At 32.2% G+C, this 27,888-nt stretch overlaps 2 protein-coding genes across 4 annotated transcripts in view; both read left to right on the forward strand.

Moving 5' to 3' along the window:
• The window catches only part of LOC143063606 (L-proline trans-4-hydroxylase-like), a 377,865-nt gene that overhangs the window by 297,824 nt on the left and 52,153 nt on the right, over positions 1 to 27,888 (forward strand). The window lies entirely within an intron of this gene.
• LOC143063605 (D-aspartate oxidase-like) lies at positions 6,946 to 27,693 on the forward strand. Of its 3 annotated transcripts, XR_012975060.1 has the most exons (12): positions 7,584 to 7,680; positions 11,826 to 12,061; positions 14,587 to 14,701; positions 15,694 to 15,779; positions 17,867 to 17,932; positions 18,704 to 18,758; positions 20,780 to 20,881; positions 22,366 to 22,427; positions 23,527 to 23,644; positions 25,171 to 25,269; positions 27,176 to 27,358; positions 27,399 to 27,693. XR_012975060.1 is itself a non-coding variant. In XM_076235829.1 (11 exons), the coding sequence occupies exons 2-11, from the start codon at positions 11,868 to 11,870 to the stop codon at positions 27,284 to 27,286; spliced, it is 1,008 nt and encodes a 335-aa protein (XP_076091944.1). In that variant the 5' UTR covers positions 6,946 to 7,117; positions 11,826 to 11,867; the 3' UTR covers positions 27,287 to 27,380. The 3 variants fall into 3 exon arrangements, 2 of the variants coding, with proteins under 2 accessions (XP_076091944.1, XP_076091943.1); XM_076235829.1 differs by lacking the exons at positions 7,584 to 7,680; positions 27,399 to 27,693 and adding an exon at positions 6,946 to 7,117 and having other exon boundaries at positions 27,176 to 27,380; XM_076235828.1 differs by lacking the exon at positions 27,399 to 27,693 and having other exon boundaries at positions 27,176 to 27,380.

Below are 27,888 nucleotides of genomic sequence, written 5' to 3' on the forward strand. Positions count from 1 at the left end.
TTTAACAATTTTCATAAATTTTTGAAAATTTTTCTAAATTTTTAGAATATATTTTCCACTGTAATTACTGGGCCAAGTTCATTATAGATAAAGATAATTGTAGCAAGAAGAATGTCCAGTAAAGTAAGATCTACAAACACATCATGATCACAAAAACACAATTTTGTCATGAATTTATCTGCGTCATTGTTTAATATGCACATAAACCAAGGTGAGCGACACAGGCTCTTGAGAGCCTCTAGTTTATTCTAAATGCCATTGTTAACCTTTAATATTTTTCTACTTGGATAGTTCAAAATATAAACAAAGACTGTATATTTGGCAATAATAACCATGGCAATGATCCATATTCTAACATTGTACGTCATAACTTAATATCTTTACATTTGTAATTAATGTTTGATTGACTGATTGATGATTGTTTTTGAAGTACTACAAAAGAAGGAAAAGGTAAAATAACAAAAATACGGAACTCCCAGGAAAATTCAAAATGGAAAGTTCCCAATCAAATGACAAAATCAAACGCTCAAAGCTAAAAAAGATACCAAAACATGTAATTGATTTTTGCTTTGCATCGCATCAGCGCAAAAAGGAAACATCGCGGCGACATTTGTTATTACCCAGTTAGACTTGATATCAATGTAAATTTTATATGACAATGCTTTGTAACTGCCGTTGAATAAATTAACGAAAATGGGAACACAAACTGAACATCAGAGCATATATTCTAAACATTGTTTTAATCGATATATCTGGTTTTTAGTAGTATCTATATTTTTTAAACGCTTTTGGTCTTGGTTATATCCTACTACCAAAGGCAGATGGTATTGTACTTGATCCGTTGTCTAGTTTAAAAAGTGTCTGAAACAATGATATTTGTATTTTGTCAATTATTTGACATATAGCACACATCAGTCTGTTTTAGGTCAAAGTAATGTATTCAAGAACGGGTACCTTGTAAGCTAGTACGCAAGAAGTACAATTCTAGTTGTCGCTTTAGATAGCAAGGTATCTTTAAATCGTCTTTAAAAGCATTACTTGGCTTAAAATTGAATAATCTAAAACGATCAGTAAATTATTCATCTATCGCATACTATATAGCTTGTATTCCAGATAGCTTTCATTATGCAATGTATGTGTCACTGATGATTATGAATATGTTCAACGTGTCGTCTGAACATGTATCTCATCTTTATCGTGATTTTGACGTAATCACCTAAAATGACATCCCATCAAACAATAAGCTTGAGATTATCAACGCGACATGTGCTATAAGTAGACCATTAAGTTTTCACATTATGGGGGACAGTAATTTCCTGATGTTTATATTCCTTCAATAAATTGCGAATTTGCAAAACAAAGTTACGAACATCTTCCCTAGACAAGGGTTACAATCCACTCCCCTGCTCTCCATCCTTGGCGGATTGAGAGAGAATTTCGGATTGTCATTGGTTGCAGTCATAACTGGCTGCATCCAATCAAAAAGCGCCTATAACATATCAAGGTCTAAATGTAGAAAATGTAGGTACACAATTGCCACCTGCTGATTTTGCAATAAGTCTTTAACACCCAACACCCCCCCCCCCAAAAAAAAAAAAAAAAAAAACATACGACGATATTTTGTGATAATTTAAATATTCTCAATCAACTGTTGGAAGTTCTTGTGCACAAATGTTGGAATGTCAACGTATACTTTTAATTTCTGCTAGCACGATACAAGTTTGTAAACTCTAGACGTTACCGTGTTTTTACCTCCACACCAAAGAGAGTTCGTGTGCTACCATTGGTCAATAATGATGAATTCAAAATGGGCGTGACTTTAATTAACCGATATATGGTGCAACATTGTAATCACAAATGTTGGCTTAACCTACCAAGGGTGGAGAGGAGGGGAGGGCTCGTAACCCTTGACTAGCAAATATGGGTTACAAACAAAAACTGAGAGGATCGTATAAACTACAAAAGTAGCAAAACTAGGTGTGTCGACATGTAATCGTCTCCTATGATAATCCACACTCAATCAAAATATCACAATAGGAAATCGAACAAAATCGCAAATTGGACACAATCTGGACAACTAGTCTGGTATCTAAATATCTAAAAACATGCCTCAAGTAAGTTGAAACACATCAATATTGTAGCTGCGGTCAATTTCAAATTTACGATGTACAATCATGAATAAGCATGCGAGATCATGCGATATTTGCCAAAAAAATTGACATTAAAAAGCAAATGTATGTGGGGACAAATTAATAAACATAAATAATAAAATTGAGAAATGGGGAATGTGCCAAAGAGACAACAACCCGACCATAGAGCAGACAACAGCAGAAGGTCACCAACAGGTCTTCAATGCAACCAGATATAACCACACTTAATCAAGCCTTTGAAAGCAAACTGTTGAAATGTTTCTATACTTAAATCTGTAAGATATTTACAACAGCTAGAAATTCTTTTTTTTTTTTTTAGAAAGCAGTGATAATTTTGATGTCGACACAATAGAAAGTATTGAGCTATTTAATTTAATTCTTGAAGTTTTAATTCAAGTTATTCAATTAAAGCATACGTATCATGATACTGATGTGCATGCCAACGGCACATATTAACTTATTAAGTTTTAATGAGTAAGTCTATATAGAACAGTAAAACTGTCTTTAAAAACAAATTCGCTTGAAGGAAGTACGTGCATGTGACCTTAGTTTCAGTACAATTATTTAACTAATGGGTCGTGCCGGAAATAACAACTGTTGTTAGCAATGTTTGCTTTGTTGTGGTGGGTTTTTTTTTCTTTATGCATTTCGATTTGTAAACTAAACTTTGTCATAACAGTTATTAAATGATTTGGTGTAATAAGTTATTTTTTTAGAATTAATTGACACTATTATTTTAATTACTGCCTCGTGTGTTAACATTTTCCTTCATCCCATGTTTTCCTTCGTACATGAATTATGTAGATGACAAAGTACCATAACAAGGTGTCTAGTCGTTAAGGTCATTACATACGGAAAAGCTTACGACGAATAGAGTACGGGAAGACAATAGCAGTACTTTTCTGGATAATTTTATAAGATAAAGGATTTTATTTTAAAAGTGAGTCCATGTTCACGTGGTTTTTTTTTTTAGTAATTCTAAGCCAGTCATGTACTTAACCCTTACTCCATGTGTCATGATTATACATGCATGATTGATGGGTTATTTGCCTTTATTGTTTACTGCCTCATGTTCATTTATTAAATGTGCCTTTCTAACGATCACATGTGTTATAGTTTTCTCAGCTACTGGCGCAAATCTCATCAAGTAGCATATGACTATAAAGCCCCTCAATATTTAAAATCGTCAGCTTTACCATATTTGGTTTCATGCAACATCTGCAAAAATAAAATTCTATAGAAGAAATGAATAAATTGGCGGATCAAATTAGTTTCGATTTCTGTTCATTTATATTCTAAAATCTATAATCTAAAGGTGTTATTTAGGATATGCAGAATGCATTGTTTTTGAGTGTCCTTCTACTCATGAGTCCTGTCGTGCAGTTTAATCTATAACAGCAAAGATTCGAACTATAAGTGTCTAGAACAGACTTAGTTTTTCCCTTTGGTATTTAAAAATATGATTTAATTTTAGACAAGCTGAACGTATTAGTCTATCAGCTTATACACAAAATTGTGTCATGTGACCGTGATGTCATTAACGTCATTTAAAATGATTTATTTCTTAAAACTGGAATTAAGAATTATATGGAATGACTGTTATATTTTTCTGTCTATTCAAAATAAGTAATAAATACAATGTTTTCTTAGTTTGTGTTGCTTTGTTTTCTTTAATTTTTGCAGTTGAAGATATGATATTTTTCCGTCATGCTTTTTCTACAAAAAAATTGTCTGAAAGTTTTAGATTTACTTGCATCTTTTAATTTCCTTATTCACCTCGTTAAATCGTCTGATAGTGTCTTGCTCTCCAAGATCTATTTGTGAAATGCGGCGGAATACCACAAAGGTAATTAAAAGAAAGATAACTCCACATTTATCGCTTTGTAATTTGGGTTTGTGAGAATAAAGATAATACATACGTCTCAAATAATGATAGAGATGAAGTCTGTCGGTTACCAATCAATAAACAAAAGGTCTTTAAAGTAACCGTAGATGCGACTCAAAAATAATTACTAGTAAATGTAAATTCAAGTTCAAAAATGCAAATCTAATCATTTAAGAAAATTGATAATGAAAAATGAAATTGAAAATAAAAGCTAAAATGGTATTATGACATATGAAGTGCTGAATTGAACCTTGACAACATGTTCCCAACTCATTATGAGAAACTACGTTATAGATGGAAATGATTCGAAGATTAAATGGATTAATGTTCTAAATTGGTTTATTGTAGAGTGATAAAGTTCATCGGTACTGGTGCAGACTATAAAGTCCGCCTCAGTCATGACCTCTGCTAACAGACAGTCATAACGTGATTTATTGGTGCACTTTAACTGTAAATCAGCTGGATGCGTACTCTGGTTAATTGGGTTTATAGGCGAGTTGTAAATCCAGAAGCCGTGACTGCATGGTGACAGGAAATTATTCTATTATTCCGGTCGTTAAACAAGTTAAATAATATCAATGATATCCATAATATGTATTATTATTTTTTGAATAACTTTGATGTTACTTACAAAATTTCTATTCCTGAAATTATCATTGTTAATTAAAATCAGCGACAATGATAGGCACAGTATAACCAGAGTCTCTGGTATCACATTAATATTGATTTGGTCAACATAGCTAAGTTTGCAGACAAGAAGTATCGAGAGGGAGAGAGAGAAATGCTAAATATGAGAAAGCAACCAAACAATAAAGAAATACTAGCAAAAAGAGGATAAAATCAACATTATCTGAGTGTGCTTTAAGTCTAAATGTCTACAAAAATAACAAAGATAAATTAGAATTTATTTTCACATTTTACCCTTATTTGACACTAAGTCGAAAAAAATTGTGTCGTTTCATTTTTTGTTCGTGCAATTTCTATTTAGCCTTTTTAAAATCTTTTGAGAAATGTATGTTATAATAGATTAGACCGTTAGTTTTCCAGTTTGAATGGTTTTACACTAGCCATTTTTGAGCCCTTCATATCTTGCTGTTCGGTATGAGCCAAGGCTCCGTGTTGAAGTACTTTGACCTATTATGATTTACTTTTATAAATTGTGACTTGGATGGATAGTCGTCTCATTTACACTCATATACCACATCTTCTCATATATCTATAAAGGGGAAAACAGCAGTATTTTTCTTCCATGTGCGACACATATATTATTTTCTAAATTTACCACTTCTTATAATTATAGAAAGCTGTACAAAACATGAATGTGTGATACTATAATTGATTATTATGTTTTTGTAAAAATTGTTTATAGTATCCATATTCCCCGTCATTTTACATCAAATCTGTTAAATTGCGGAAGCTTTTTCGAATAATTCTCAAGAAAATATTTCCTTGTGTTTGAGAAAATATATATTGTAAAAATACACACTGCAGTTATTCATACATGTCATACAAACGTAAACATATAAGCACAGCGCTCCAAAGTAGACTTCCTTCACCTGCCTTTGGTACAAAAAAAAAACGAGAAATGTAATACTACTTTCCCTATAAACTTCCGCTAATGAGAAAACATGAACATGATGAATGTGTGAACGGAATATTGTAGACTTTGTTTTACAGTGCATATGTACTTATTAACAAAATATCAATATTTTGTAAACTATTGTTAAACCAAGGACACAACGGAACCAGACAACATCTGAGCGATATCACTTGTGAAAGCTATACTTGTTGATAACATTAAATTTAAACTTATTCCAAATCAGATTCCTTATATAAAAAAAAAAAAACATTTTAAAGCTTCAAAAATATTTACTTTAGATCATATTTCTTAATGTTTTGTTTGACATTTTCTTTAACAGAAGGACCCAAATACACATGGTGTTGATTTCAGAAAGATTTAAAACTTCGGCACTTTTAAGTTCCTAAACAGAAAACAAAATAATCATTTAATAATGATTTTTACTGAAGAGTCGATCGCAACCTTCGGTTAATATCTTTTCATTATAGATATTGATACTGTATATAAAAAAAAGTAACACGAGCGTAGAGAATATGAGTTTTTCATTATTTCCTTTTCTATAGATTTTTTTTAATTTTCTGTAATAATTCTATATTTTTATTTTATTATTATTATTTTATGTGCTCTTGTTTTTTCATAAACAATAACTGTTATTGTGTCCTGCAGTCTGCTGCACTTGTTTGTCTGCATTACATGGATTGCACTATATTTTCATTGAATCAGACAAATATGAACAATTAAAGATAAGAAAAATTAAATCAACTAAAAGAAGACTTTCTCATCCGTTTCTGATGAGGATGTGTGTGTTCATTTTACAAAATGTTTTAGAAAAAAAACTAGAAGACATATTAAAACCTCTATCAATCTAACTTGTAAAATATATATTTATCAACAATACAAATAAATATAACTTTACAAAGAAATTGATTTATTTTAATATTTAAGTGTTTGGTTTTTTTTTATTAAACCTTCCTCCTGAACATTCTAAGTCCCATGTAACTCTGGTTGCAGGATTTTCTCGCTGCGTTGAAGACCCATTTGTGACCTTCGGAAATCTGATTTCCGTTCTTTGTTCGTGTTGTCTCTGACATATTTCCCATTTCCATTCTTTATTTTATGTATGAAATATGTGCCACTGGACGATATACGAAACTTGAAATGAAGCAATTAAATATGTGACATTTGTATAACATTAAAGTTTAGCCATGGAGGTCAGTTCCTGGGGCGCATCAACTCCGGGTGCTTAAATCGATACTGAGATATACAAGTTACCAGTTTTTTAATGATTTCATGTCTGTATAATCTGTACAACCTTGATATTACAATACTGCACGTATTTCAACTACAGAAGATAGTTATACGCGTGTCGAACAAATTAAGAAGATTGTGATTAATGTATTGGCACTTGCAGTAAAGAGTTTTTAGTACTTGATATGCTATACATTTTCCTGTGTAAATATTACGTAGTTCTTCTGGTATACACATAGTTTATGAAACTAAACAGTAAGTGTTTTTAAATCTGATTTATTTATAGATCTTTATAGTTTATTTACTTTTTATCCATCAATATATTATTATATTAATTGAACAGTGGCGGATCTTAGATATTATATAGAGTGTATCGGGTGTTTGCCGCCCTATGATCGTCTGAATATATATATATGTATATATAATATATAGATCAGTTTTCTCACAATTTATATTATTGTATGGCATTAATTCGTTTAAAATATTCAATATCAGTATCTATAAAGTTTAATGGAATTACCCCCTCCCCCTTTTCAAAAATCCTGGATACAACCCGATTGAAAATTTCTGTATAATTGTATGTAAAGTATGCAAGAATGGGAAGTATACAACTACGTGTCAGATATCACATATTATTTATTTTAAGCCTTGAAATGGTCGCTGAACCTGTAGTGGAAATTTACCTGAACTAAAAATAAACACAATCAATATACATGTGTATGACCATGTTTAAGTAATATTACTTCAAGGGAGATAATAATTTTCATTAGTCGTTCTTTTGAAGGACATTTATATAAACATACTAATAAGGAAATAAGGTAATTTTAAATAAGCAACTATTTACAAATGTATAATTTAAAATGTAAATGTTCAAACAAATATTTCATATGTTGTATTATTGTATTGTTCAAGAGGCTGATTATCTTGTTGTCTGTACGTAATTGATAACAGTATTTATTGTTTGTATGTCATATTTATATAACAGCACTATAGATGTGAAACCCTTGACAAAGGGAGGCGTCCCGATTGGCCTTGTGGGAACTTTTTTATCCGATGTCCCGTAAAGATACAGCATCACACTCGCGATCTACATTTTATCAAAAGGACATTACACCAACTCTTTGACGGGTTTCTAATTTCTTATCTTAATCCACTATACATGCACCCACATTTTCCTGATGCATTTCAATTTCATCTACCTTCATCCCGAACGGCCTTAATTAAGGATCAATTATACCTGATGAATTTTAAAATTGTTCATTTGACATCGTCCTGGAAATGCATGAACTATTGTTTACTGGACATTAAGCAACCAACAATCAATCGATGTAAGTTGAATACGAATAAATTAAATGCTTTAAAACAAAATTTACAAATGACAAACGTATGCATGAACTTATTAATTGCAATAACTCTTTAAATGCTTTACATTACAGTATGCCTTATAATATCTATTTTAGTATTGTACTTCCAAAATAATTAATATTTGAATGCTTCATTGCTTCATACGTACGCGTCTAAATCTACTAGTGGGGTGTTGATTGATTCATTGTTGTTTGGATACTGTCCAATGGCAAATGTTTCAAGAATTTGCAGAGCGAGATCAGAGTGGAAGTTTCCACTGAATTTTGTGATGAGTGTACACAAGGTCAGAAATATGTCGTTGCAGAAGTCACGAAAGAGTCGAGACAATATCCTTTAACGACAACGTGGTGTTGCTACATGTAAAAGGCGGAAACGAAATTACAGAACGAAAACGGAAAACGTTTTAAACGGGGTGTTGCTTAAAAGCCCTCTAAACAGGACTTCAAACGAAGCTGCGTATTTATATAAACCAAACAGCTAAATGGAAATCATTCTTAATTCAGTAAAACTATGTGTTTGATTGCAGGAAGTGGAAAATCTATAAATGACCACATTGAATACCCCTCTCAACATGTCAAGTTAATATCAACATGATTTTGATGCATTGATGGAAAAAAAGAAGTCGAAAAATTATATGTTATGACATTAAAATTCTAGAACTATGTGTGGCGATGTGCATATATATCATATCTCTCATGTTTGCCGCTATGCAGTCGTGTTGGAGGATGGTGATTGATTGTAAAATTACTGAATGTTCAGTAGCAAATAGTTCATGCATATTCAGGACGAACGTGTTGGAGGAGAATTTAGACATAAACAAATACTGGAAATGATTATAAGTTATTATAGATGAATTAATCTGATATGCCTGAAAGTATATGTACACATGTCTTGAAGTACATGTATAATACACTGTGTATCAAAAATAAATAAATGGTAATCAATCAGTTATGAATGTGTTTAGGTATGCATATATAAAACACATGAATAAATGTTCATAACAGACAAAATAATTTAACTAAATTAATTTTAAATAAACCTTAAAATAAAGCATTAAACCATTTTAATGAGCACATTTGCATGGCAATAATCTCTTAAGAAGTGAACATGTCTATTTCGAAGTTGGTTCTCTATGTTTGTGTGTTTGCTATGACGTCTTAGAATTCGTTAAATCGTTATACATTTTCATTGCTTAAAAAAAACGATATCACAAGTTTTTCTAACCTTTTTGGTCACTATTAAGAGATTAATTAAAGTTCTGAAGTAATAATACCCCAGTAAAATGCTATGTATAAAGTTGTTCTTGGGAAATCGTTTTAGAAATTCAAATGTGACGTCACTTTGTGAGTTGAACTGGCTTTGGCTAACTCGGTTGCGTATTTTTATGTGCTGGTATTTAGGTTGTTTTATAAAATGTATCTGTTTTTATTCTGTAGTTATTCACCACTTTGGTTTTATCATGTATATCTATTATAAAGTCATTTTATAAAATTTACTGTTTGCAAAAGTATGAATTTTTCTAAATAATAAGGATGTTCTTATCCCAGGCAGATAACCCTAGCTGAATTGGTCACAACTCTTTGGAACTTTTGGTCCTCAGTGCTCTTCAAATTTGCACTTGTTTGGCTTTCAAACTTTTTTTTATCTGAGCGTCACTGGTTGTGTGGACGAAACGCACGTCTGGCGTATTTAATTTTAAACCTGGTACCTTTTGTTAGCTATTATTCGTTTGTTTCTCTGTCCTATATTTTCTCCCATTTATTTTTATTGTAGTCCTGTCGTGTAATGTTGTCATTTTAATTAATGTTAATATATTTAACATTACCATTAAAGCGGGAGGTTTGGCATGCCACAAAACCAGGTTCAACCCACAATTTTTTTTAAAAAAATGTCCTGTACCAAGTCAGAAAAATGGCCATTGTTATAATATATTTCTTTTCTGTGTGTGTTATATTTTAATGTTGCGTTTCTGTTCTGTCGTAGTTCTCTGATATTCGATGCGTTTCCCTCAGTTTTTGTTTGTAACCCGGATTTGTTTTTTTCTCAATCGATTTATGAATTTCGAACAGCGGCATACTACTGTTGCCTTTATTTACTTTGCACATTTCCTATTGGCTTTATAGTCTTATTGTTAAAGGTTATGATTATTGTTGTTGATCAATCATTGCATCAGGTTTATTTTTTTGGGATGCACACCTATTCGCTTATTGGCAGTTTGAAAAGAGACCAAACTTTTTCTTGTTTTTCTTCACTGTTTCCTATATTTTTTCTGATCGTTGTACATGGTTGTCTTCCTGTGATGTTTGTAAAGTTTCTGTATGAAATCCGATGAAGTGCAATCACTGATATAACCGTGTCAGTAAATCACACTTAGGCCAAGACCGTGAGTTGTGAATAAAAGTATTATCCCATTGGTCTTCTTCCGACCTGCAGTGAAGCCTTTCACATTACGTCAGTTAATGTGCGGGATGTATAAGTACGCATCCACGTCTTGGAACCAGAATATGGACGTTAAATCCAATGCCTCGTGAAGAGATAGTGCCATGGTCTCCGAACCTCACAAACTCTTGTTACAACTCTTTGAGGGGTCCGTAGGTGGTCTGCTGTAATGTAGCAATGTAAAATTTCTGCCCTATCCAACATAACATTATTTTTCATGATCAAGGGCAGTCCAAATTTTCCGCTATCATCCCAGACGGCCATTATTACAGAGCCTCTATATTATATTGACTTTTTAGTTTTTTATCGGCATGAACATGTATAAAATATTTTCCACTAGACGTGTAACAGACATTAATCAATCAAAAATTACTTTGAGCAGGTTGAAAGGAAGTACACCACTAATTCATGGTCCCATTGCTTTCTATGTTAAATTCGTCCATTTCAAGCAGGCACACCTCTTTTGTTTTAAGTTCAAATAAAGTGACAATCATTGCATGTCAAAGCAACACTTTTTTGTCACTTGTACTTAAAAAAAATCAACATACCTTTAATGGCATATAAGAAAGAACTGGTTCCAAGAAGTTCGGATGTACCAAAACAGGTACTTCAGATCTGACATACAGACAAAATGTACCCTCTTTTTAAAAAGTGGTGCAGTTTTTTTAATATTCAAAATTAAAAGTAAAAAAATACTCAACAATGATCAACAGTCCTTCATTTGAAACCAAAATGCATTTCTGTCGGGAGGAAAAATACGTCCGCAAATCCGAATTATGAGCAAATGTCTGAAATTTCGACCTCATTTTACTCAAAAAGTACCACTTGAAGGTATATTTTTTATTACATGATATTTGATTTAAGCAGGTAAAAACAGCCTATGTATCTTAAAGGAATAAATTTTCACCGTCAGAGATTTTTTTATACTTGTGTATTTGTTATTTATCATATTGTACCTAATTTAAACTAACGTACCATACTTTTCCAGTATTAGTTGTTTATTGCATCTTTTTTTTTTTTTTTACCAAAATGTGTTGAAACTTGAAATGCACAAAGTTTAGATCTCAGTGAAGTTTACGATTAAGATTAATTTCAGGAAATTGTTAATGATTAATTTTGATGGAAAAATAAAATTAATATGTGCATAATTTCATTGTAGAATATTGCAAACCCGTTGAAAATAAACATTCATAGCAGAAAAATGACAAATATTGCTGTTCTGGGTGCTGGGGTTGTCGGACTATCTACTGCAATCAATATAAAGAGAGCCCTGCCACATGTATGTGTCACAATTATAGCCGATAAGTTTGGAACTGAAACGACGAGTCACGGTGCAGGAGGTATATTCAAACCAACAGCAAAACTACTTCCCGGTGTACCGGAAAGCATTGCAAGGTAGTGATGTTTATTTTCCAAGTAACGCAAAAACATTGTTATAGTTATTTATTGATAATATACCATAGTGCATTTTCTTTCTAAAACTCCACTTGAAAATTTGAAAACATTGTGATAAGATCCTAGAATATAAAACATTAAAATTGTACACTTTATGCTAGTGTCCTAGATTTGTTTTCTGTTTGTTTCTATAGTATATTACTATGCGTAAGCTTTATTTTAGTATTGGTATTGTCATCTGATAAAGTCATGCCGATTTCAAGATGTATAGTTTTCACTGCTTTCAAAATCTTTCTGTTTGAACCCGTCGACCTGGAACTTATCAATTATTGGTAATATTAATTATTTGGAAAACAAAAGGGCCAGGAATGGAGTATCTATTAATCAACAGCATTGTCCTATATGAGTTATAAATAAAGTTGAATTCTTTGATTCTCTGATTTATGTCATTCCGGCTAACAAATATGAAGCATTTTTTAACATTGAAAATTTGGAAGAGTTTTATGATCATTATTACTTCATGTTTGTTGTACTATGAAATGATTCATAATTGTCAATGGTATTTGTTAGCAAGTACTAAACTATCCCCACAAAAGTTCCCGTAAATTTTGAAATTTTAAAAAGGCGTATAGATACAGTTTTCAATTTATTAGAAAACTGTATCTATACGCCTTTTTAAGTCCAGATTTTTAGTATTCGTATTGTCATCTTAGGCAGTCATACTGATTAAAATACTACAATAGTGAACAATGTGACAATGATTGAATTTAGTAGTGTCAACCCTGTGATTATAACCCGTGTATATAGCAAAATCCTAAATACACCGATTGGTGGTGCGCCTGTCAGATGTGGAACGTACATGCAGATAAGGTAATAGGTATAACAGGTGAATATACTATTGATATCGGTATCGTATTCGACCCGGAACATGTTAATTAATTAATTATATGGTAAACAAAAGGGTCTGGAGTGGTGTAATTTTTAATCAACATCATTGCCCTATATTAGCTTTATATAAAGTTGAATTCTTTGATTTGTCGTTTTTACCCAATGACGGCTGACAAATTGGACCTCGTTATTTTAGTATTATAGATGATTTAAATCCGTTATAGCATATTTTACCGGATGATAATTTTTAAGTCTTCCTGTCATTTAAAATACACAAATCTACATTTAAATCTCAATTATGTACACAGGCACATAAACTAACAAAAACAACTAATAGTATGCAAGATTAGGATTAGATAATTATAATGATGTTTAACTTATTTCAATACTTAAAAATGTTGCCAAACTTGAAAATACGGTCATGATTTTGCCAGAATGCACCGAATTGTTTGGAAGTAAACATAACATGGCCGTTTTCCGACATACAGTAAGAAACAAACACATGCTGATGATCATTTAGGATAGTGTTTATTTTGTGAGTGAGATCATTCTGGTCTCTTCTGTAGACCTATCAAAGAAGATATTATTAAAAACAAACTATCCATTTTCTCTGAACTAGTACTTATTTTAGTTTAAAGACCAGCTAATATAATAAGAACATGTGATATGAGTGCCAATAAGACAACTCTCTCATTCTCCTCGGGTGCTGGATTTTCCCGCTATGTACATAAGAAGACCTATGGTGCTCAGGCAAAGATAGCTTTAGATTGATTTGGCTTTTTAAAGGTCCGGCCTTTTGGTCATATATAATAGCTCTTCAACTCGGTTCTCATACATCATTGGCTTTCAAATATTCGGCTATAATCGTTCCTGCATGATGAAGGTTAAGAAACAGACATATCTTTTCATTGAAAAGAGTTCTTTCGGTAACGACTTCAAGATGAATTTTGGGAGTTGTATACATTTTGAGTTGCTATCCCGTATTTTTATATCAAGACAAAATTAGAATGAAATTCAAAACAGTGTGGATGTGGCCATTGATTGACACATTAAATTCATCCATTGACTGGGACAATTTAGGTGAACGTTTGTATGTAACGACCACTTCTCACTATGTACTTTTCAAAGACACTTAAACTATGGGGTCACCAAAGGTTCTCAACACCTTAATAAAGTAATTCAAAAAATTAATCAGAAATAACACGATGTTTTGATTTATATCAATTATATAAATCAAAACATACAGGTTATTCCTGATTAATTTTTCGAATTATTTTATAATTAAAGGCGTTAAGAAACCTTTGGTGACCCCACATTACAACATAGAAATACACACGATACAACATCAATTGGAAGGCTTAACTCAATCAAAAAACGTAAATTAAGACACTATGAACGAATAAATTTGAACTGCGATACCTGAATGCAAATACAAAGTTAATAAAATTATTAGGGATAAACAATTAAGGTCAAAATTAAATAAACATATTTAAACAAAGTTAAAGGAAGATACCCCAGACCTGTGAAATATAAGATGGCCGTATGTTGATAATCATTGATGAATACTGTACTTATACGTCTCTTTATCGAGAATCTCTAATATAAACCTTAATGATCATACTTCATTCTTTTTAAAGAAAATGGACGGTTGATTCCTGGAAATGGTTTTCTGGTTTAACATTATCGTCACAAGCTGGTATCTCCGGAAATCAAATGGTAGCTGGATACTATTTTTGTAACGAAGAAGTTAAAGTAAGACAATATCGACTTATTTTTATTTTTATTTCTAGTTTTGTCTTTTTAATTTTCATTGAACACTTGTCATGTTACAAATATTGATTCCTAATTCATTTTTTTTTTCATTTGAAAGACGTAAATGTTGACTTACTTTTGACATTTACTCATCATGATCTGATCGACATTTTGTGTCTTTTATTTTTCATTTTTACCTCTAGCTATCTTTTTCTTTCAAATAGATCTCCTGTTTTTTTTATACGCGAGCGATTTAGAGCTTGACTTGTTGTATATGCACTCAATTATTGTTGGGACTAGTATGTTGACCTCTAGATTTCGCAGTCGTTGCGTAGCTGTGTCACTGTCATATACCCCGCATTTCCTTTTTCATTTAGAAGTCAACTAGAATGACAACCCCACCCCCTACCCTAAAAAAAGAAGATAAGTCCATTTTTTTTCTAACAGTATTGTCAAATACAACATTAGTGAAGGTCAAATAAAAATTAATAAAAAAAAAAGAAAAAGGCTGAAGGCGAGGAGAAACTTGCGAAACCATGGCAATAAAAACGAAAGGCGACGAAAGGACAATTAAGTCAACATAACACTGCATAGAACGATTAGATATGTTAAGAATACTTATACGATGGTCTGAATGGGGTTTACAGAAAAGATAATTTTAGAGAAAACATGCAGAATGGACAAAAAGTATTATGAATGAAAACAATTAAGCCACAAAAAAAAAAGAGAAAAATGGGGTGCTAAAATATAAAGAATAGAGAATAACAAGAAATAATTATAAAGGACAGAGAAAAATGGCTAAATTTATTAAAGAAAGACTACAGAATTGAAGCACCGATCCCATCTAGACCCGCTTGTATGTAATATTGAGGAAGAAGAAAGGCAACAACAGAAAAATAAAATTATAATTGAAAGTATATAAAGTAAGTTTTTACATCCTATTATTGTTTTCTTTTAAATAAGTATTCTACTTTTTCTATATCATCTTTTAGAATCCATTGTACGCAGACTATGTATATACATTTTCAAGAATGACGGACGATGAATTAAGAAGTTTGAATATGTATAACAATTATAAGTAAGTGGTTAATAGCAAGCATTACATTTTTTAATATCGTGGTAATGCGTAGTTTTTTTTACGTTAACACTGCAAAAGTGTTATCCTAAAACATATGTTTGAAATATCTGTCAAAACGATTTCATTTCATCTTACTCGTATTTTGTTATCTTTATTAATATCGTTGATGGAATCTTTATATCTAGAGTGCATTTCTTTCTAACCAAATTTAGGTAAACGTTGTGTGGCGTTAGTTATTGTTTTTTAAACGCTACAAAAGTAGAAACAAATACATCGTTTAATCAGTGTTTACTGACCCTGTTTGAACTTTCAATAATGCATGCACATGGTGTTGGTAAACAGATTTTTTTACAAACGTAGAAACAAATACATCGTTTGATCAGGTTGAAGATAGAATGAAATTCAAAACAGTGTGGCTGTGGCCATTGATTGACACATTAAATTCATCCATTGACTGGGACAATTTACGTGAACGTTTGTCTGTAAGGGAGCTACCATTTGATTTTTATGGGGGGGGGGGGGGGGGGGCTAGGATGAAAAATTTTGTTCTGCATTTTTTTTAGCTGTAATCTCTGTCCTGCATTTTTATTTTTCACTCTGTTTGGTCCTGCCTTTTTTTTTTTTTTTAGTTTATCCTGACTTTTTTTTACCTAAATTGTCGTCCTGACTTCTTTTTTTTGCAAGTGTCTCATCTTGCCTTTTTTTTTTACTCAAAACTCCTGTCCTGCCTATTTTTTTCAAATTTCATCCTAGCCCCCCCATAAAAATCAAATGGTAGCTCCCTAACGACCACTGTTCATGACGTACCTACGATAGACATTTAAACTGTGGGGTCACCAAAGGTTTCTTAACGCCTTTAATTATAAAATAATTCGAAAAATTAATCAGGAATAACCTGTATGTTTTGATTTATATAATTGATATAAATCAAAACATCGTGTTATTTCTGATTAATTTTTTGAATTACTTTATTAAGGTGTTGAGAACCTTTGGTGACCCCATAGTTTAAGTGTCTTTGAAAAGTACATAGTGAGCAGTGGTCGTTACATACAAACGTTCACCGAAATTGTCCCAGTCAATGGATGAATTTAATTTGTCAATCAATGGCCACATCCACACTGTTTTGAATTTCATTCTAGAAAGAAATGTAAGTTTTGTAATAACAAACGATGAACAACAAAATGTAGACGCATTTCTAGCGAGTGCATGGTTTGTCAAAGTTTATGTAAACTTTGCAAATGTATGTTTGAAACAAATGATCAAAACATGTGCGCGCTTAGCCGTTTGCATCGTTTGTGTAAGAGAGAAATTAATGCACTCTAAATAGTATGTTGACGTGACCGAACTTCAATAGAGCGGCGTTTTGAACAAGCACTGGGTAATGTCGCTTTACTTAATAGTAATTTGAAAATTCGAAATTAAAAAAAGTTAAATATGTTTAATATAATCGAATGGTTAAGTTTTACCATAAAACACTTGTAAGTGAACTTTCTTGTAAATTATCAAAATATTCACAATTTTAATGCAACAACTTTTGTAACGTACATTTTGATTGGATAACGTCACTAATTTTCATGGGATCAATTGACAATTGATGCCATGGAACGTACGCGCAAGCGTAGACGATATATAACAAATTTTAAATACATGTTTTAACGTTGTTTTCTGTCTTTTTCATTAGAATGGAGATAACAATATTAAATTTTAAGCTCCGACGGCATCATTTGGTGATTAGATTGTCGCAAATACCCGTTTTCTGTCTCCGCTAACGCGTCGCCAGTAAACCCTATTTGCGTCCATCAAATCACCATTTGATGCGGTCGAAGCTTCAAATACAATACAGTTATCTCCTAAATGTATAAATGCTATTGAATTATTGCCTTCTCGCACCCTTATATCCAATGATTTCGATAACATTGTAATTACAAGAAGCCATTTTACGAGCTCCATCGTATCCCTTATTAAAAGCACAACAGAAATGTAGGTACTTCAAACCAATGGAGACACAAAAACAAATTGACCTACGAATTGAATTAAATTTTTAGGATATAGGTGTGTTTCATAGTACTGCTATCATTTATTTGTAGGTATGGTTACCATATAACAACAGTGATAACATATGTAAAGAAATATCTTCCATGGTTAACAAAACTGTAAGTTGAAGCAAAAAGTACCGGACACAAAATGGACACGACCTATCTGTTGACATTTGTTATGACTTATAGTCGTTTATATTAAGTTTCATTAAAGTTTAACTTAAGCTTGATAAAAATGACAGGAGATAATTGATCAGAGAAAATCGGTCCGTCTTATTGCCCCACTATTCAGTTAGATCTCGTACGTTTGATGTGAAATCGAGGCTGCCGGAATTAAGTCTATATCCGGAATAAGATTTAGAAATTATAAGCCTTAAACAATAATGGTTTATAGTAGCAAAAGTTCGAACTTACGGGGTCGTTTTCAAAAAAACTTTCAATTAAATATAATATTTCGGTTTAGAGTGACGAATATTTGATTTTCGGGGGGGTTGCGATCAGGAGTTGCGCAGACGGATTAGGAAAATAAATGACCTGGCTTTGAAAGAACTAACTGGAATAACTATTCTGCATCACAAAATTCAGGATACAAATGTGTACAATAGTAAAAAAAAATCTGCTTCGCTAAGCCTCGAATAAGAAACATGCGTAGCAATATATGAAAAAAATATTCAATCCGGAAAAAATTACCAGGAGTGTAAAAGAATTATCACATTATCACATTATTTTTCACTTCTAGACTTTTACTGTCTAATTAAATCAAATGCAGGTGAGGTTGACCTTTCATCCACAACCTTGGTTTTATAAAAGAATCCATTGATGCACACATTTAAACGTGATATTTTTAGAGTGAAGTATTTACTGAATGAAATGAAATTATATTTTTAGATATTTAGATGATGGAGGAAAATTTGAAGGAAGACGAGTAGAAAATTTAAACGAGGTATTATTAAAAAGTTCTTTACAAATCACTTATACTTTATTTTCGCATTAAATTAAGAGTTGAATACTTCTTTGTGTAAATTTATTGGGGTTTGAAAATGTGCGTAAGCGCTTTATTCTGAAAATGTGCACACGGTCAACGCTTTTACAACCCCATAAAATTACTAAAAGAAGCATGCAATACTAATAATTATATTTTCTTGCTCAAATCATGAAAACACGATTTCATAAAGTTTTCTTGTATTTACTTGTTCATTTTATTGTGGAAGCTCGTGTCATCATGAATGTTACATTTCATTTTGAAATGAAGGTTAATTTCAGAATGATGCGAGATTGCTGTTAGCCAATCAAAATAACGTATCATAATGAAACATACATGCAATGTAATTATTAAATCATAAGAATTCGTACTTTTGATTTGCCAAAATCTTTAGCGAGGCATCATATTTTATTTTTCAATAATATTTAATATTCCAACACGTGCTTCTCATGATATTTGAAGCATTCAAGTCTTTAATCAAGCTTAACCAACAAAGTATGATGCGTTGTGTAAAGTAATGCTGCATTTTTATGTTATAATTTTCTTCCTTTACTTACCGAAAATTAAATATGGTATACTGTATACACACATTATATTACTGACCTGTAGATGGAAAGATGAAAAAAAAATTGTATGTCGTATAAGAGCGTCTGGATGGGTTTTACAAAACAGAGAATATTCGGTACCGTAACTTGTGTAGAATAAAGGGCAATAAATAAAATAAAAAGAGAAATATAGGCAAAAAATACAGAAAAGAGAATAATAGAGTGATAAAAAATAGAAAATAACAGGCAAATTTTATAAAGAATAGAGTAAAATGGCATAGAAAATTAAAGACTACAGAAATAAAACACCCCCTTCAAGTTTAAACTGAACAAACTCCAATGACTCCATAAACACATAATAAATTAAATCATCAAGGGATCCCTTCATGTAGACAACCTAACTTGGTACAGACAATATTCCATGTAAATCTGAACTGTCTTGTCATAAACCTTAAGGCTCGAGAGAGTTATGTTTCTATAGATTTTTTTTTTATTATTATTGAACATCTTCATGTAGCTTTCTTTTCTAACTTAAAAGGATACAATTTTTTGCTACTTGTTTCTATGATATATTATACTTTATACTGCAATCTTTCTAATCGCGCAGTCAATATAGTTTTCCTTATAGATTATCGTTGATCATCTCAACGAGATTGATTTTCTCGCTTGAGCCGGGAAGGCTCAAGCGAGAAAGGCTATCGAGTTGAGATGACCAATGATAATCTGTTTATCGCTATTTTACCTATGACGACGTTGTCAATTTTATGTCAATTTCGTTAGCAACGCCACTTGCCTGCTTAGTTTCTAGCGATAATTTTTCCATCTCAAGCGAGTAGAATGGTATGAAAATTATCACAAAAAAGATCAAACGAAAAATACACAAAATAGCGATAATATATTTTATATGTGATATACAGGCAATGACCGTATATGACCTTAAACTGAGATCAGTCGCACGCGTTCAACAGAGCCTATAACTTCCTCGTTTCTAAGCCTAGTTGTCCTGTGGTGAAAAGTTTTTGTCTCCTTTGCAATCATACCATATCCTCTTATGTTTATAGATATTTTTCTAAAAGACTATTCTATATTTTTTGAAAAATCAAGTCAATACACAATCTGGTATTACATAATTTTACGTTTTAAAAAATTTTAATGCTTTAGAAGTACTTTAGACGGTCATTAAGTCTGTCAGCTTTTCTTTAGGATATTACCATAGGATATTACCATATCCCATGGCGTTTGTTTTTCATATCTCACTGAAATATGTTTTTTATGAGTAAAAGTCATACGGCTCACTTCTATAACAAAGATATTTTTAAAGGATTTCAAGCGTATATAAATCAAGCATACATGTATAGTTCGAATATATACGGATATGTTTGGAAAAGTAAATACCCGTAAAAGAAAATAAAAGAAAACATTATAATTATTTAACAGCTTGTAGGTAAATACGACGTTGTAGTGAACTGTACTGGACTAGGAAGTAGGAAACTATGTAACGATGACAAGATACATGCAGTCAGAGGTCAGTTGATAAAGGTATGATCATACTAGTTAAGTGTATCAATGGGCCGTGAACGCAGCGTGAGGTCAGTTAATGTAGGTATGATCCTGCTAGTTAAAACAGCCCAAGCGTACTAATGTGCCGTGAACGCAGTCAGAGGTCTGAGTTAATAAAGGTATGATCCTGCCAGTTAAAACAGCCCAAGCGTACCAATGTGCCGTGAACGCAGCGAGAGGTCAGTTAATAAAGGTATGATTCTGCCAGTTAAAACAGTCCAAGCGTACTAATGTGCCGTGAACGCAGCGAGAGGTCAGTTAATAAAGGTATGATCCTGCTAGTTAAAACAGCCCAAGCGTACTAATGTGCCGTGAACGCAGTCGGAGGTCTGAGTTAATAAAGGTATGATCCTGCCAGTTAAAACAGCCCAAGCGTACCAATGTGCCGTGAACGCAGCGAGAGGTCAGTTAATAAAGGTATGATTCTGCCAGTTAAAACAGTCCAAGCGTACCAATGTGCCGGGAACGCAGTCAGAGGTCTGAGTTACTAAAGGTATGATCCTGCTAGTTAAAACAGTCCTTGTGTACTAATGTGCCGTGAACGCAGCGAGAGGTCAGTTAATAAAGGTATGATCCTGCTAGTTAAAACAGCCCAAGCGTACAAATGTGCCATGAACGCAGTCAGAGATCCGAGTTAATAAAGGTATGATCCTGCTAGTTAAAACAGTCCTTGTGTACTAATGTGCCGTGAACGCAGCGAGAGGTCAGTTAATAAAGGTATGATCCTGCTAGTTAAAACAGCCCAAGCGTACAAATGTGCCGTGAACGCAGTAAGAGATCCGAGTTAATAAAGGTATGATCATGCTAGTTAAAACAGCCCAAGCTTTCCAATGTTCTGTGAACGCAGAGGGAGGCAGTCTTCAGCTGGCTTCTACACACTTATGTATAGTAGTACAACGGAATGGACGCCACACTGAACTTCGAAACATACAAATGATCCAAAATGTTGAATAACACAAGACTAACAAAGAATATATGCTCTTGCTTTGGTACAGGTGCAAAAATGTTGAGGGATTAAATGTTTCTGGAGTTCTCAACCCTCCCCTATACATGTAGCCAATGTGTAATGTCTGACTGATTAAAAAACATACAAGACTAACTAAGGTTTCTGACTTAGAACAGGCGCAAAAAAAAAACATAGCACAGAAAAGAATCATTTTTCACAAGCACAAAACGGACTGGAACAAACTACCTGATAGCATCATAAATTGCACAACAGTAGACGCTTTCAGATCATCAATCTCAAACCTTCAATATAAAATTCAGCTATTCTCATCAAACGTATTACATACATTAAATATTTGCAATATTTCTTTTTCTTTTTTTTTATTATATAAATAAAACTAACCTATTATAAACGTCTTGGTGTAAGTTATCCTCCAGTGGCACGAAGGCGCTCACTCGATATGGTAGATGTATACGTACAAAAGTGTATATGTAAACAGTTGTTGTTGTTTTAACAGTTGCGAGCTGATTGGATAAAATACTGGATGTATACAGACGATGGAAAGTACATATTACCCAAGTATGTATCAAAAGATATAAGTAATGTATAATACAAAAATACATCAAAATTGTGTGCAACAAACATTTGAAAATTAAAACTTTTGGAGGAATACCTTTTTGATAGATTTTTTTTATAATATGTATTTAAAATGCATGTCAAACTATACAAAAATATATCTCAGAAATAATAAGCAATGAATTTGTGTAATAATAACTTCCGTATATGTTCCATGGTCTTAAATATACATGGAAAAAAATACCCTGTAAAAAAAAACAATCACCATTCTAACAACACAAAAATATGAAATATTGGAACTTGTCAATTAAGCACTAATGGTACACATAGTAAAGAAAATAAGACACTGTGTCAGGTATTTGAATTTGGAAAGTTTTTATATTGAGTGCCTGTAGAATCACAACAAGTACTAGGATCAGCCCATTTTGTTCCCACTTATATTATAAGTTTTTATTCATTCCATTCCTCAAAAGATTTGCTACGTGCTACTCGAACAAATTGGTTTAGCATCGAAAGTTTAGTTCAGAAACTTTCAATTAGTCTAGTAGGGAACATAAGGGTACAAATCAAAGCTCATCTTATGTGACCACTCAAGACTAATTTTTCTTGCAAAGAACACATTCTCATTGGCATTTCTGTTTGAAAACCTATCCTTTTGGGTTTTGGTGGATATATTATTTACCAAGCAATGCAAAATAGAAAAGGGAAGTGGGGAATGTGTCACAGAGGCAACAACCTTATCAAAGAGTAGAAACCAGCAGAAGGCCAACAATGTGTCTTCAACACAGTGAGAACATCCCGCATCATGAGTTGGGCTTCAGCTGGCTCCTAAGCAAAATGAGTACTTGTTCAATGAAAATTGTCGCATTAATTTGTAAAAAGTGTGAAATTTGCAAATGTTAAAATCTAAAAAAAAAAAAATCTTAGACTGAAAATTTATGTAAATCTTAGAGAGACTTCAATTTACTGAAAAAGATTTGTTCGTTCGAAATTATATAAAATGGAAAATACACTAAGGAGATAGGTTTCAATTGGTACTTGTACTTACTTGTATATATAGGTACTAAAAGCATTATACTAATTTTGAATTTATTCTTTATAGTGGAGATTTAACGATAATTGGTGGCGTCAGACAAGCTGATAATTACAGTCTAGAATTAGACGAACAAGATAAGCAGGAAATTCAACAAAAATGTTATAAGTTTTGGCCTCCACTTCAGGTAAACACGAAAATTATTCAACTACTATTGTTTCTTTAGAGTTATAGTTCTTGAATGATTGTTTTTTTTATTTTTAAGTGATCTTTTTCGTTTGAAAGATAGATACAAACTATGCACTACATGTTGATCAGCAATATAAATCAAGGGGGGGGGGGAATGTAGTCAACCAACTATAGTTGATGTTCTAGAAATTCAATTACATTTTGTAACAACACATGTACAGACTGTTGCACATTTTGTGTTGTTCTGATATTTATACAGTGATGATGGAAAATTTCTTTCAATAATAAAATAATGCAAAAGATATTTCCACATTTTGAGACTTAAACATGACAAATGGTGTGGCATGCCAAATACGGAGTGCCTATTCGTCCGGCTAGCTGGACGAATAGTTAAAAATCTCTATTCGTCCGGCCATCCGTCTGCGGATGTGCAAATATTCAATATTATTAAAAGTGTCATGTGACGCGGAAAGTGTCCCGGATGAGGTGTCGGATAACACAGTTAACGCGCGTATGCAATGGACGTTTTGAGAATCGGATATCGTGATTTATATTTAAAGGTGTCATAAAGAAATCAAGAGAGGATGTGATTGCTTTAGACAAATTTCTATAGGAGTGATTCCAGAACAATAGCGTATACATGTTAACTGTGAGGAATAAATCAAAGTGAAATTGATAATTTACCCTCATTTACTTTATGGAGGCGAAACCGTATTCGGAAAAAATACTATATCAAACTTGCTTGGATGCATTATCTTTAAGTTATACTACAACTGAGATCTACGAACATGCACTGATATTCCTGGACTGGGAATATGACACCACGGGTTGGGATATCCCCCCTTTTTTTCTGTTGTAACTTATATACATTGTACATTTTTTTCTAAAAAAAATTCTATCGAAAACACAATCCTACTTTTGGGGACAGGTTACAAGTGCCTACCCTTTTCTCTTATTTCCTATGAATTAAAAATGGCCGAACAAATTAAATCGTGCATAAGCATTTGACGTCTTACTTTATCCAAACTTCACATAATCAATAAATTCAGGATCTTTTGGATCATAGATGTCGAATGAAGCCAATAATCATTGGCCTGACTATTTTCCTAACAGGAAATTCATAGGCAGAACAACAAAAGAGAGAATCATTTTTGCGATGTTATATCTTCATCATTATATTTTTGGTCGGACAAATAGCGAAAAACCGTAAATTGCTATTTGTCTGGCTTGCCGGATGAATAGACATTTTTGACTATTTGTCCGGCTAGCCGGACGAATAGTCACTGCCTTCAAAATATTACAGCAAGATACTAATAAAACATATCAGATTTATCAAAAACATGGCAAAGACTTTCTGAATAACCTATGCAAAAAAAGCTATAAATAATATTAAATTTACAAATATATTTACTCCATGTTTTGTAAACGAGAGATTCTGGCACTTAGCAGCTTCTTGTTATTTGTGACACTTTAGGTTCTTTAGCTCAATACAACGTAATGCAAAGTTTAATTTTCCTGTTTTAGGGGGCGCAAATAGACAGTGAATGGGTAGGTCTACGCCCATCAAGGAGTCCATTACGTTTAGAACCTGAAATAATGAACTTGTCATCTGGAAAATTAAAGGTTTGATTGTAAAATTTCAAATAATGATATTTAGTCGTTTTATAGCTTTTTTCTGTTCAATTATGTATACAATGTACTCTCGTAGATTAATAAATGACAATAGGAGCACATTTTCTATTCTATTCTACCGTATAGTGACCGCCTTCAACAAATTGAAGATTATGTCACAGGAGGAAACTCACACAAGACATAGATTGAAAAATGTACAATTTTTGAAAAATACGAAAAAAAATGTTTTGTATAATAAAGTAAGATGTTGTAATTGAGTTAATATTGATGCTTTGAAATTGAAGATTTGAAAAAAAACCTACTGAAGTGCAATTTACAATGTTATCAGGTAGTTTGTTCCAGTCGGTAATAGTTCTTGGAAAATAGGATTCTTTTCTGTACTGTGTTTTGCAGGATGGAATTTGAAAGCTGTTCGAGTCAGAATGTCTTGTTTGTCTGTTTAGTGGAATTAATTTATTATTTTTAGGAATTGCAACCTTTTCGTGTTCAATTTTGTAAAGCATTACCAATTTGAAGTCTTTTCTTACGTCGATCGACTGCGCCATTTAAGATGTTGTAACATGTTACCAACGCTTGAGGTGTTTCTGTATTTGTTGGTAACAAAATCAACTGGTTAAATGAAGAATCGTGCATAATCATTTGAGGATTTTTTACGGTGTACATGAACGCTAATTTACAAGATTTTTAAAGCAATGTTATCATTGCTTTTAATCATTTAATTACTTGAAATAAAGCAGCATATACTTTAACCCAAATAATGTCAGTCGTTATATTTAGTCGAACTCCGATTGCTACAGACCGCTTGAGGGCGCAGAACAAAACGAATTAATGAAACATTTTCTATGAAAACATAATGTTTCACTATTTTTCGTGTATCAATTTCACCGACAATTGACAAATGTGAATAGCACATATAGCCTAATTTTGTTTGTTTATGATAATACAAAAATGTATTAATGACAATGCTATAAAACTAATTGGATATATCTTCTTTGTATAGTCACAATTTTACATACTACAGTACAGAATTTACTGTACATGTTCAACTGGCGTGTATATCTAACTTTTAAAATTTTATGATATTAACTTTGAAGTTTCTAAGACTATAAATTTTTTAAGTCAGTAAGATGGAATTTTGACTATAAGAACGCGAATTTTCAACATCTTGATATTGAAAATTTTGACTTCTGTGAAATTTATTTTTTCTTCTTTAAACCTCTATGTTCTTTTTCTTTTTACATTACAACTGTAGTAAATTTTCCTTCTAGTATCTCATAATTTCTTTGCTGCAAAACATGGATTTTGATTGCATAAAAAAAACAGCAAAAGTTGTTAGTTATATTACATTAGAATTGAGAATTGTCACAAGGAGTCAACAACCCGACCAAAGAGCAGAAAACAACAAAAGGCCAACAATGGGCCATCAAGACAGCGAGAAAATTCCTTATCTAATTAAAAAACCAATTTCTCATTGATCCCGTTTTCAGATATGTCGCTCCAGGAGTGACAAGTTAAGTTCGTTTCTGTGTGTGTTGCATTGTTGTTTGTTTTTGTTCACGTCAGTGTTTCTGTTGTTTCGTTGTTTTCTTTTTATAGTTAATGTGTTCCCCTCGGTTTCAGTTTGTAACCCGGATTTGTTTTTGTCTCCGTCGATTAATGAATTTCAAACAGCAGTATTATACTACTGTTGCGTTTATTAAATTAGATTGAAAAATTCCGCACCCATTTAGTCTAGATTAAAGGATCTTTAAAAAGTCAAAAGGTTTTTAAAAGTTTTTTTTTAATTGTTTTAAGTATACGCTTCCGAATATTTAAGACAAAAATGTGTGAAAATAATCATAAAAAATTATGAAATATGATTAATGTATCTTAACATAATTTATAATACTTGTTCCAGGTCGTTCATAACTACGGACATGGTGGCGTTGGGATTGCTATGAGTTGGGGAACCAGTTTACATGCCACAGAACTTGTTAAGGACATGTTGCAGTCACATTCACATTTATGATGTTAAACAAATTTATAAACTTATTGATTTGCGATAATGTAACAATGCATATTGAGATTAGCTTTTATCTTCTATATATACAATGCATATTGAGATTAGCTTTAATCTTCTATATATATAGCTAACCACAAAGTGTTCAAAATGCTTGTTCGGTCTCTGTATGTACACAATTGCAGTCAAATAATAAAATTGAGAATGGAAATGGGGAATGTGTCAAAGAGACAACAACCCGACCAAATTAAAAACAACAGCAGAGGGTCATCACTATAGTTGATGTTCTAGAAATTCAATTACATTTTGTAACCACACATGTACAGACTGTTGCAATAGTTTCGTTGATCTGATATTTATACAGTGTTACTCTATGATGTAAAATTTCATTTTATAATAAAATAATGCAAAAGATATTTCCACATTTTGAAATTCAAAAATGTTTAATGGTGTGGCATTTAAAATATTATAGCAAGACATTAATAAAACTTTCAGATTTATCAAAAACATTGCAATGATTTTCTGTGGAATCACTTGACAATTTGAATTAAGATTTCGATGTTGTTTTGCAATCCAAATCAGAGAGGATTTTCTCCATGGATCAAAGTTAA

Source organism: Mytilus galloprovincialis, chromosome 2, assembly GCF_965363235.1.
Source record: "Mytilus galloprovincialis chromosome 2, xbMytGall1.hap1.1, whole genome shotgun sequence".
Lineage (NCBI taxonomy): Eukaryota > Metazoa > Mollusca > Bivalvia > Mytilida > Mytilidae > Mytilus > Mytilus galloprovincialis.